The sequence below is a fragment of the Nicotiana tomentosiformis genome, chromosome 8 (assembly GCF_000390325.3).
Source record: "Nicotiana tomentosiformis chromosome 8, ASM39032v3, whole genome shotgun sequence".
NCBI lineage: Eukaryota > Viridiplantae > Streptophyta > Magnoliopsida > Solanales > Solanaceae > Nicotiana > Nicotiana tomentosiformis.
Genome location: NC_090819.1, coordinates 24,893,864 through 24,907,213, shown reverse-complemented (window position 1 = coordinate 24,907,213; position 13,350 = coordinate 24,893,864). Strand labels below are relative to the sequence as shown.

At 37.6% G+C, this 13,350-nt stretch overlaps 1 protein-coding gene across 1 annotated transcript; it reads left to right on the top strand.

Moving 5' to 3' along the window:
- Window positions 1-8,814: 8,814 nt before the first annotated feature.
- Window positions 8,815-12,713, top strand: LOC104112688 (uncharacterized). The gene is made up of 8 exons (XM_009622682.4): window positions 8,815-9,136; window positions 9,608-9,629; window positions 10,675-10,731; window positions 10,828-10,909; window positions 11,107-11,202; window positions 11,298-11,422; window positions 11,536-11,554; window positions 12,134-12,713. The coding sequence occupies exons 1-8, from the start codon at window positions 9,034-9,036 to the stop codon at window positions 12,407-12,409; spliced, it is 780 nt and encodes a 259-aa protein (XP_009620977.1). The 5' UTR covers window positions 8,815-9,033; the 3' UTR covers window positions 12,410-12,713.
- Window positions 12,714-13,350: the final 637 nt, after the last annotated feature.

Below are 13,350 nucleotides of genomic sequence, written 5' to 3'. Positions count from 1 at the left end.
TCGCGAATATATGTGCAAGTTATGAACTCAAGAAACTTTTGGACAAATATTACAATGTGAGATGAATTTGTAAGAGAAAGTATAATTTCCGGGGCTAATCAATTAGCGCATCAAGTTTCTAGAATAGCAAAGTTCGATACTCTATGCAAGTCTTGTCTCATGCAAAAACATAAATTAAAGCATTTAAACATTCAAGAATAACTCAAGTAGTACAATTAAAGTATGATGCAAGTGTAAGTCTACCCGGACATAATCAAGAATCTAGAATACACATGGACACTCGTCACCTCATACGTGCATACATCTCATAACACATAGCACATAACAAATATAGTACCTACCAGGTAAATTTACTCTTACAAGGTTAGACAAGAGACTTACCTTACTCCAAAAATCAATAATCGACTCCAACGCCTCTCTAACACCTCAAACCAATACCAAACAATCCGAAACTAGCTAAAGGACGTACAAACCAATCAAAACATACTCAGAAACTCGTAATTTAACAATTAGAACAATCCTTATCTCCACACGAAAGTCAAAAAAGTCACCCCCCTAGCCCACACACCCATATTCCGAAAATTCTCATAGATAAATATTACACATAGCACCATGAATTCAAATTTATAATTTATTCCAAATTCCATGCCCACATTCATGGTCAACAACAACAACATACCCAGTATTATCCCACACTGTGGGGTTTAGGGAGGGTAATCTGTATGCAAACCTTACCCCTACCTTGAGAGGATAGAGAGGTTGTTTCCAATAGACCTTCGGCTCAGGAAAGCATAAGCACCACATTAATAAAAATATAGACAATAAGGGACAATACCAAAAAGCCATATAAAAGCAGAATAAAAATAATAGGACAGTAAGGTAATCAAGAATGAAAGAAAACAACGGTTAGTCATAAAAACCTACTACCAACAGAAAGCGAGACTATGTGTCAATACTACTGTTATGAACACTCTAGAATACCTACTCTACTACCCTAATCCTGGACCTTCATACCTTCCTATCAAGGGTCATGTCCTCGGTCAATTGAAGATACACCATGTCTTGCCTAATCACCTCTCCATACCTCTTCTTTAGCTTACCTTTACCTCTTCGTAGGCCCTCCAATGTCAACCTCTCACACCTCCTCATCAGGACGCATGTGCTCCTCCTCCTTACATGACCAAACCACCTAAGCCGCGCTTCCCGCATCTTGTCCTCAATAAGGGCCACATCCACCTTGTCGCAAATAACCTCATTTATAATCCTATCTAACCTGGTGTGCCCGTACATCTATCTCAACATCCTCATCTATGCTACCTTCATCTTCTAGACATGAGCGATCTTGACTAGCCAACACTCAGCCTCATACAACATCGTTGGTCTGACCACCACTTTGTAGAACTTACCCTTAAGTTTCGGTGGCACCTTCTTATCACACAAAACACTGGAAGCGAGTCTCCATTTTATCTATCCCGCCCCAATATGATGTGTGACATTTTCATCAATCTCCCCATCCCCCTGAATAATAGACACAATGTACTTAAAACTCCCTCTCCTAGGGAGGACCTGCGAGTCCAGCCTCACTTCCCCTTCCCCTCCTTGAGTCTCGCCGCTGAACTTACACTCCAAGTATTTTGTCTTGGTCCTGCTCAACTTGAAACCTTTAGATTCCAGGGTCTGCCTCCATACCTCTAATTCTGTATTCACACCATCTCGCGTCTTGTCAATCAATACAATATCATCTGCAAATAGCACACACCACGACACCTCTCCTTGGATGTGGCGCATCAGTACATCCATCACTAGAGTAAATAAAAAAGGGTTGAGTGCTGACCCCTGATGCAACCCCATCATAACTGGAAAATGGTCCAAGTCCCCACCCACCGTCCTCACTCGTGTATTTATTCCATCATACTTGTCCTTAATCAATCTAACGTAGGCAACGTGTATACCTCTAGCCTCTAAACATCTCCACAAAACCTCCCTTGAACATTATCGTACGCCTTTTCTAAGTCGATGAACACCATATGCAAGTCCTTCTTTCTCCGGCAATCTCCTAACAAGGTGGATGGCTTCTCTAGTCGAATGCCCCGACATAAACCCAAACTGGTTCTTAGAAATAGACACACTCTTCCTCACCCTTAGCTCTACCACTCTCTCCCAGACTTTTATAGTATGGCTAAGAAGCTTGATACCCCGGTAGTTATTACAATTTTGGATATCACCCTTGTTCTTGTATACAGGAACCATTGAACTCCACCTCCACTCTTCGGGCATCTTCTTCGTTCTAAAAATGACATTAAATAACCTTGTGAGCCACTCCAAGCCTGCCTTGCCCACTCTTCCAAAACTCCACTGGGATTTCATCCGGCAGTCGCTTTGCCTCTGCTCATCTTACGCATAGCCCCCTCAACTTCATCAACTCTAATCCGTCTAGAATACCCAAAGTCACAACGACTCCTGGAGAGTTCCAAATCACCTAGTACAATGCTCTTGTCCCCCTCCTCGTTCAAGAGACTATGGAAGTAGGTCTGCCATCTCCGATGGATAAGCCCTTCATCCAACAAAACTCTACCTTCTTCGTCCTTGATGCATTTCACTTGGTCCAAGTCACGCGCCTTCCTTTCTCGCGCCTTGGCTAACGTGCACAACCTTTTATCCCCACCTCGGACCTTGAGTTTCTCCTACAAACGACTAAAATATACAGTCTTGGCCATCGTAACTACTAGCTTTGTGTCATGCCCCAACCTCGGGGAGCGCGATCGGCACTCAACCGAGTGAACCCGACCGAGCAAGCCTGTTAGATTTCCTTCTACCCAAACTCATCCATGAATAAAGAGGAGATGCACTCCATTAATCAAACACTGAAAAGATTTCATTAACAACTCCTATTTTATTTTCATTAGCAGCTTCATTTATAATTTCCAAATTATTACAAGTTTATTGATATAATAAAAAACATGTTTGCCAAATATCAATATTTGTAGTTCAATTCCCAGCATCGAATACCACCCACAACCTGCCTACGGAGCCTCTAAGTACAACATAAGTGAAGAATGGAAGTGCCGGTAATAAGGCCCCAGCTATACCTCAAAACACAATGTACGACTTAAACGATATCAGGCCCGGAATAGAGTAGGGCTCACCAAAACCTGCTGAATAGAGAGTGACTGCTAACGAGGACCAAAGTTGCCCCGCTGATGAACCACCTGCATCCGTTGAAGATGCAGCGCCCCCGACAAAAGGGATATTAATACATATAGAATAGTACTAGTATGTAAAGCTAACTGTCCTCTTTCAAAATAGAATGCCAACGTAAAAGGAAAACCATGGAAACAATAATCAATAATCAATGATATCCAATTTGCAAGTTAAAATATATTATTTTCCAAAATACAAAGATACTATTATTTTTGGTTGGGAGATCTTTAGCACCGATATACCACTGTTCACAATATCACCGTTCACAATACCAATGTTCACAATACCAATATCACCATACTTTTAGCACGGAGTCCGATCACGACTCGATCGGCTAGGCCATCTCATCTGAGACATCAACCACAATCACAATTTCAATTACAATTTTCAGCACAATCACCACCATGTGTGCGGCATGGTGTCCAATCACGACCCGATCGGCTAGGCCATCTCACCACAATTCCATGTGGATCGGCATCAACCATTTTTATCTATCATATCATCCCAATTAAGGGAATAATTTTATCATATCAATCTCATCCCAAATAAGGGGAATAATCATAATCCACTCATACACCGGCACGTGTAGTTTCGGGGTTAGGTTATTTCAACTTACCCTTCCTCGGTGACTATTGATACTCCCAAAAATATTATTGATATGCTTACAAAGGAAACAACAATACAAATGCATTTACCTCATAACCTTTCATACCGTATATAGCCTCATTATCACTTTCAACAACTTTCAACATCATTATTTCATTGGCTCTCTTGGCCATACATATGATTCTTCATTCATAGCACAATGGCCGTATTTCATATTCTACACTTTCATTTCTTTCCTTTCATGGATCGTCATCATAAATATCAACATATATAATATTCCAGAAATCACAACTTTAAGTTAATTAGAAATGAAGATTTTAAGAATAATATATTTCTTTCCAAGAAATGGAGTAAAATGATTAGCAATCGAAGCACAAGTTAAAATCATAAACAGGTAACACACCATTTATTCTTGAATTACTTTTCCCCAAAAAAGGCAATACACAATTTCCACTCACGAATATGTAAGAACGCAAAACATATTGAAAATACTCATAAAGCATAGCATTAGTTAAAACAGTCACATTGGGGCATGACTTGAGGACATAAGCTTTTAGACAAATCTACTTTTGAAGTAATTTTGGAACAGTTGAGTCAAGGCTCATTTCATAATTTTTCTCACATCATCTCATTTCATTGGCATCATTGGCCACAAGTATAACTTTCACTCTTGGCACGTTGGCCACACTTTATATTCTCAATTTACTTATTTCACTTCCAACCATCTTTATAGATGATCAACAATAAGATATTTCCAATCAAGCCTTTAGGTACACATAAGAGAAATTAAGAGTCTTAAGCATATTAAGATTTTCTCACACAATTTGGGATCATAACCTTCATTTGAAACATGACTCAAAGACATAACATTTTAATACACCTATCATTCTCGAACACATTCCCAAAGGATAACATAATGTGATTGGAATATTCGGAACACATTTTGAATACATACATCTTTCGACACTTTGCTTACTCGGGATAATCGAATTTATTGGGAATAACTCGGAACATGGGAATAAGGAACTTGACCCAACCATAATTGAAACTTACGGGAATATCATGGAATTCATTTCTAAAAGAGTAGTTTAACCAACATAGCTCAATTGAGCTTCCTTAAACTCTAAAATATTTCGGGATTCTTAGCAACTTCAATCTATTTTAGAAATATAACAAATTGAACCAAAATTAGGAGGATAATCATGGTTCTAGCTCATTTGAGCATTTTATCAAATACTAGGTATGCATTAAGGTTTCAAGGTGCTCCTATGGTGGATTCCATCATCCCAAACCCATTATCTACCATTCTTAGCTCAACAATCTTCTTACACCCTTTGATAACACATGCATGCAATATGAACAACTCCCATGCCCAAACATTATCTTACTAATTACCCAATTCTAGATTAAATTCTAGATTGAGGGTTAGGGTATAGAATCTTACCTTTAGGATGAAGACCTTGTGGGTTTTCCTTGTTAATCTTCCAAGATTTGAGCAAGAATTGAAGAACAATTGTTGAGCAACACTTTTCCACTCTAGGGCACTCTCTCACTCTAAATATATCAGGTTTTAGCTCAAGAAATGACTTAACCCCTCTCTCTACCCGACCTTGGGGGTATTTAATGGGTTCCTACGTGCGCGACAGTGCATATGGCATAGGTCCGGTAAAATAGCCATAACTTTCTGTAGAAATATCCAAATGATAAACGGTTTGATGCGTTGAAAACTAGACTCAAAGAGCTTTAATTTGATTGATAGATCACCTCCTAAGTATGTATTGTGATGGAGTTATATTCATTTGAAGTTAGGTCTTGTGCCAATTGAAATATCCTTTCCACTTAATGTATCCAACTTGTTCCACACAAGTTCTTGCCATTCACAAAACTCCTCAGTATCTTCCAACACACCTTAGACACACATTATCATTTCAAAATGATGTGGCTCTATCCCATAGGTCTTCTTTAATACTCAAATATGTTATTCCCAGCTACTGTTGGCGCACTTAAAAATCTTAAATCATTAGAAAATTTTTAATGGGGCCTTACATTCTCCCCCGCTTAGGATCATTCGTTCTCGAATGAGGAGTAGAGTCCGCCCCGAACACCTAACATAACTCGACTCTTCTTTCAAACATTTTAAGCCTCCAAATTTGACTAACTCCAAAAAAATTCAGAAATTTGGCAGAGTTTCCCCTGTAATTGGGGCCTATCCACCTGCCAGAGAATCATCAAAACCACCCTAACAACATATCCATAACTCAACAAAGTATCACAGTATATATTAATAACACTGATCTCAACATTAAGGGCATTACATTAACAGAGGTGGTATCTAGACATTAGTTGCACATATTTAAATCATAACACATAACAAGTACCCTTAGGTCTTCTTTAATACTCAAATACCCTTAGGTCTCCTTAGTATGTTCCAACACACCTTAGACATATATTATCATTTCAAAATGATGTGGCTCTATCCCATAGGTCTCCTTTAATACTCAAATACATTATTCTCAACTACCGCTGGCGCACTTAAAAATCTTAAATCATTAGAAAATTTTTAATGGGGCCTTACATTTTGCTTCTTTCTTAGCCAACTTATAATGCTCCCTATTCGCTCTCTTCTCCTCTTCGTCTATACTTTTCAACTTCAAATACATTGCTTTTTTGGTTTTCACTTTTCCTTGCACCTCTCCATTCCACCACCAGTCTCCCTTGTGGCCACCAGAGTAACCCTTTGAGACAACTAATACCTCTCTTGCGGCTTACCTAATGCATTGTGCAGTCGTGGTCGCTTACTCCTGTAAGCCCCCATAGTCACCAGCTTGACCCCCAACTCCTGCGCTTTAGCTTCTGTCAAGGCTCCCCACTTTATCCTATGTTGGCTATACATCGCCCTCTTCCTCCTCTTCCTCGTGATCTCAAGGTCCATGATCAGGATCCTATGAAAGGTTGAGAGATTCTCATTCGGGATGACCTTGCAATCCGTGCAAAGAAATCTATCTGACTTCCTGCAAAGTAAATAATCAATCTGAGTCAAAACCCAAAAATACCATTTCTAGGTTTTCTTCCAAGATCCCACAATTTCTACTATTTTCATATTTAAATTCATATATAATCCATGTATTTAGCTCACATAGTGGGAATTACATACCTTGTGATATATGATGAAAATGACCCTACAAAATCCCCTAAAATCAGCTCCAAAAGGGAGAAGTGAGATGAAATGAGCAAATTCCCGATTTGCTAACTTATACACTGCCTAGTCGGGCCTCGTTGCGATCCCGGAAGAACCCACACAATCATGAAGGCCGAACCAGCCTCACCCAAAAATCCTTCTTCGCGAATGTGAGGTCCCACTCGTGATCGCGACACTCAGCCTACCAAACCTACGCGAACGCGAGCCCCGCTCAATGAATGGGAAGGCCAATCATTCTGGCCTCACCTACTCGTCTTCTGCTATCGCGACAATCCTTACGCGTTTGCTTAGAGTGACATCCAACACATGCTAGACCAACTAACACATCGCCTTCACGACCCTCACTATGCGAACGCGAAGAACAACTTGACGACCAAATGCGATCGCAATACCTTTTCGCGATCGCGAAAAAACAAAGTCTTCTCCATCTCCATTCAAACCTTTGCGATCACGATACCTCCTACGCGATCGTGATGCATACCCCTAACACTAAAAACTAGCAACTGCAATCAAAGAGAATTGGTCTGAAACCGTCCCGAAACACACACGAGGCTTCCGGGACACCGTCCAATCATACCAATAAGTCCCCATATCTTATCCAATTTTTTCCAAAGGCTCGAAATGCTACGAATATTATCAAAATCACAAATCGACGATCAAAATCCTTCTCTTAACTTTCAAACATTTAAACTTCGTAGAACGCGTCCGAATCACATTAGACATTCTAGATTACGACCAAACTTCACACAGAAGTCTCGATCAACTAAATGAACGTATCCAAAGTCCTAAATCACCATCCGTAGTCTGATAACCCTAAAGACCACTCCAAGCCAAATTAGCAAATTCAAAAACCTTCAAAATGCAAACTTCCGACAATAAGCATTGAATCGCTCCCGGACCACCCGATATTCAACCCGAACATATGCTCAAGTCCGAAATCACCTTATGAATCTATAGAAACCTTCAATTCCCGATTTTGAGGCTGTTACTTGGTCAAGTCTTGCAACTTAAAGCTTCCGAATTGAGATTTATTCTTCCAAATCAACTCTGAACTTCTCGAAACTCACAACCAACTACACATGCAAGTTATAATACATAAGGTGAAGCTACTCAAGGTCTCGATCCACCGGACGGATGCTAGAGTTCGAGACTGTCGGTTGGATCGTTACAGAAACAGATCATTGTAATTACAATATTGTGTAATTATCACCCTAGTAATTACACCTATTCCAATTATATGGTGACTTTCCAAACAGATCCTAAATGAAAGTGATTAGTTAATTACAACAAAGAAATGTAACTCTTTGTGACTTGTTGTATTTTGTCATAATATATTCAATATGAATTGTTTTGGAAGAAACGACTGCTAGGAACAAATATCGTTCGGTTCGAAGTTGGAAATTGATAGACGAAAGAAATGATTGCTTATTAGGGTATTGATTTTGGAATCCGTATATTTTTTTTACTAATTACGTTATATTATCCAATAAATTATTTATCTATAAAGGAAGAATATGAACTTTCTACTTGTGGTCTTCACAAATTGTATTATAATCAAACCGCTTTGGTTGCTTACGAATAGTAATTGATAATTGCACAGTTCGCTTTAATAATATGCTCACACAAATATCATGCTATATTTAGGACTGAATGTTAAAGTAATTTATTATATGCCAAAAATTAATATTTTTGACTCTAACAATGTTATTGCCCTTCTAGAGCTAGTCCAAGATTTGTAGAATCGTTGGTCAGCTATCTCTAACCCCACATGTACAAACATTATTCCCTCCCTTTATTCATCTTCAAAGCTTGAAAAGTCTCTCACAGCCACCCGCGCAGACACGGAGAACGTTCTCGAATTTGGACTACGGATATTCAACTCTATTTTCTTAATCAAACATTCACAAACACGCGAAAGCTTGTTTGCTTATTTATCTTTTTTCTCTTTTCCCATTGATAGGAAAAAGGATTTTAAGCTCTACAGTCTACCCCAACCGTGAAATTTGAACTACTCAATAGTTGTTCCAATGGCTTCGTCGGAGGCTCAAATGGAGAAAATGAAAATCCGTCAAAATTTTCGAAATCACTGGCACACCGATCTGCTCCGTGCTCCTCAGTCTGATCCTCTTTGTACGTGTCACTTCACATGAAATTTCATTAATTTTTGCTCAATTCTTTTCGATATTGCTTAATAGTTTTTGAAGGCAGTTTCATATATTGTTACTGAATTTTATCTACTGTAATAGCAAAGTCATATAATTTGTTTTGTCACATTGAATATAATAGTATATCCACTTTGCATTACAATAAGTGAACTTTATAATACTGAAGTCACAAAATTTTATCCACTGTAATTGTAAAGCCATCTTGATAGTACATTTATCGCCATTGGGTAAATTTTGTGGCTTTATTTTTTTTGTGAGCAAAGTTGAGTTACTTTAATGTGACAAAAAGTAGTTTTGTAACTTTATTCTTACTACTCTTAATGTTTGGTGACTATGGCTTTACTGTTATGTTATAGTAGATAAAAGTCAAACTCTAAATTTTGATATATTCCCTGATCATAACGGTGATCTCGGTTTTTTTTTGTTACCTTTGCAGTTTGCTGTTTCTCTCTTTGGTGGTGAGTTGATTTTACATAACATTCTCCTCTTTTACTTTATCTTATGAATGCTTTAATCCATACTTCTCGAAGGTCCAGCATTTGCTATATAGTGTGACGCTTAATTTGAACTGTTAATTCGTTATAAAAGGATTTAAATATATGTAGTAAAAATTCAATAATTTTTATTGGTTTTAAATAATCTGATTGTTAAGTATCTTTCACACGGTCAATCCGTAAAACTTAGATTCTTGATGTAATAACTTAGAAACTGAAAAAACAGGATTGACTTGTAATTATCGAGAGCAGACATGGTCGAATGGACTAAATTGAAGTTACTTTTGTGAGAGAAAAAAAAGGAAAGCAGCTTTAAAAATTGCATCTAAATTGCACTATTGCTGCTTTCTTTTCTTTTCTTTCTTTTTTTAAATGGAGTTTAGGTCACTTCTGTTATATTCTTTTGCTGGAGCGGTGGAAACAAACACTAATACTTGCATTAGGGTAGGCTGTCTACATCACACCCTCGGATGCCGCCCTTCCTGGACCCTGCATGATCGCGAGATGCATTGTGCACTGGGTTGCCTTTAGTAAGCAGTGATTTGAAGCCGCAAGCGTTTCTCAGTCCTTTTTTAGAGTTGTACAGTACTATTGGAAGTTTAGCCACATCTCTGTATAGTAGCATGGGTGCATATACTAAGAATATTGTGTATTCTGATTTGTCGTGTCTATTAATCAAGTTTCTATCAGATGAATAAGAAAGAATAGGGATTGATTGACAATGCTCTTCTATATATGCAAAATCAATAGAGTACTCTGTATAAAACTTTGAAATTCTGGGGAGTATATAGGTATCACGACTGTCCCGAGTGTAGAGAATGCATCATTTATTTTTCTACCGAATTTTCCAAGCAGATGTGTTTAATGCATCAAAGGCAGATTTTTAATACAAATACTCCTTTTTGTCATCTATTTAATTGCTGTTGATATCAAATACTTGTATGTTGATGCTTCTGCTTATGCAAGTACTGTTCAAAATTGTTTATCAGTTTACCTTTGAATGTTTTAGCGGTCCTTGTGCGTCATACATCCTCCGAAAACGAGCTCTATACAATGATATGTCAAGGTAAGCATTGTCTTTTCTCTGTTTGGGTATTCAATATAATTCGCTACATTTCTTTATGAATTAATCCATGTAATTTAAACTATTTTGTGCTTATAGGTATACATGTTGTGGAGGCTATATGCCTTGTAGTGGCAGATGTGGAGAAAGTCATTGCCCTGAGTTATGTCTTTGCACAGAGGTTTGGTGTTACCGGACTTATTCCCCTTCAGAATTTTCATCAATCTCAAAATTTATATTGTATAACGAACTTATTTATAAAATCAATTTCAGCACTTGATGCTTATTAACTACTTTTAATCAGCTAAGTGAAACGGGCTCTATGAGCTTTTTCTTCGATTCTCCTACTTAATTACCTACTCATGTGCTACTGTTCAGGTGTTTCTTTGCTTTGCAAATTCAGTTGCCTCAACACGGTTTATGTTGCAAGATGAGTTCAATCTGCAGACGACAAAATGCGATAATTGCATAATCGTAAATTCAACTTCTCTTCAGCTTTGCAAGTGATTTATCTAATTATCTTCTTGTTTTTTACTATCTCAGCTAATGTTAATTGGCTTTGGTTGTAGGGGTTCATGTTTTGCCTCCAGCAGGTAGCATGTATATTTAGCTGCATTGCTTGTATTACAGGAAACGATGATCTTCAAGAGGCTTCTCGGGTTCTCAACTGTTGCTCGGACATGGTTTACTGCACGTAAGACACTTGACTTAGTATTATTACAAACACAGATTTAACTTATATCTACTGACAGTGTAAATTGTGATTGTAATATCCATCTCTATTAACTTTTCTTTTTCTTTTGGCAGGGTTTGTAGCTGTATGCAGGTAGGTGATAACTTGAACATATTCTACATCTGAAATACATAGCATATCTATGCCAAAAAAGAAGTCTGATAAGATTATCTAAGTAGAAAATAACTCAAATTCATGTTTTTCAGATACAAAAACTAAAAGTATTTTGATATCAATCCAATTTTTTGGTTAAGTTATCCAATTTTTTGGATACTCTCCTCTGTTTTTCTTAAGTCATAAAATTTCTTGGTGATTTCTTGCCTCTAGCTTGTGCTATTTTTTTTATGTATAAATTGATATATTACTCTTTACCTTCATTTTTTTTTCTCTTGAAATATTATGGTAACAGTGCATCCTTATAATGTTTACGTAGTGAAAGTTGAATTAATAACCTATGTTGCTTGAACTTTCCAAAAATGCTCACATATATGTCTGATCCATCAAAATTGCACTATCGGATCTTCCAAAATTGCACTATTTTAGGAAGATCCGATAAGCACACGGTATTTTGGAAGAGTCCTGGCTATGCTAAGTGATAGTTGTGTAAAACTTATTAATTGCTATATGTTCTTTTGATTAAAAATACGTTTATTCTTCAAAATAAATTTGCAGACACAGCACAAGGTAGAAATGAATAAAAGAGATGGTAAGTTTGGGCCAAGGCCAATGGCAGCACCAGCTGTTCAACAAATGTCTCGTTTGGATCAGCCTTTTCCTCCAACCATTGGATATGCACAGCCACAGCCACAAGCTTATCCACCAAAGCAGCTACCCCATGGGTACCCACCACCCCAGCACCCACCTATGTACCCACCACCACACCAGCAACCCTATGGATACCCACCACCACCAGGTGTTGGATACCCTCCAACTGGTTATCCACGGTGAAGGTAGTCCGGTGCACTAAGCTCTTACTGAGCGTGTGGTTCAGGGAATGATCAGACCATATTGGATCTGATATAAGCAGCCTTACTTTCTATGTCTACAAGAGACTATTTCCGATTCGTAGAACAAGTCGAAATAAGTATATATTCTATGTGATGGTTTAGAATTTTTAGACAAAATGATCATATATTTCAAACATCAGTTAGCAAATTCATTGATCTTTGTAGTATAAGTCGGCCATAGAAAATTAAGGTTTGTGGACTCTCAATTGATGTTTCTAAGTAAGGAAATAAAATTTGTCAAAGTACTATTTATATTTGAAAAAGAAGGCAAACATGTTTTTCTTCCCCTTGACAGTGACATGAAAACTCAATCAGCAAAGCGTAACAAAGACGTTGAAAATGTGTATGTAGAGTGTTGAAAATGTTGAAATCACCAACTGAAGCTAATAGACTCAAAATGTAGGTTGGCTGAAAACCAGATAAACATATGTTTGCAGCTTCATGCCTCATCTTCTTTGGTCCACACACAAGAACTCCAACACTTGATTCTTTCCTCACAAACAGGCACTATAACATAGTACATTTATAGCTCTCTAGCTATATATCTAAATTTTGTGGCTAGTACCTAACAATATCAACAAAAATTTAAATTTTGTGGCTATTTATAAATTCGTAAAATTTCTCAGTGTCACGACCATAATTTCCCTTCGTAGGATGTTACGATGACACCTAGTCACTTAAACTAGGTAAGTCTAACACTTACTATATTATATGACAGAATCTTAACCAAAAACAACTATTAAGCACGAAACTGAAGTTTCTATAGTAAACCAATAATCCCAAGCGCAATACAATACCCAAAACTGGTAGTACAAGTCATAAGTTCTACTGAGTTTACTAGGAAAATCTTATAAGTACAATTGTTCCGGAATAGTAATAGAC

Coding starts and splice junctions, on each gene's coding strand:
- LOC104112688 (XM_009622682.4), top strand. CDS start 9,034: ATGGCTTCGTCGGAGGCTCAAATGGAGAAAATGAAAATCCGTCAAAAT. Junction 10,910..11,106: donor AGTTATGTCTTTGCACAGAG/GTTTGGTGTTAC, acceptor GCTACTGTTCAG/GTGTTTCTTTGCTTTGCAAA. Junction 11,203..11,297: donor AATGCGATAATTGCATAATC/GTAAATTCAACT, acceptor CTTTGGTTGTAG/GGGTTCATGTTTTGCCTCCA.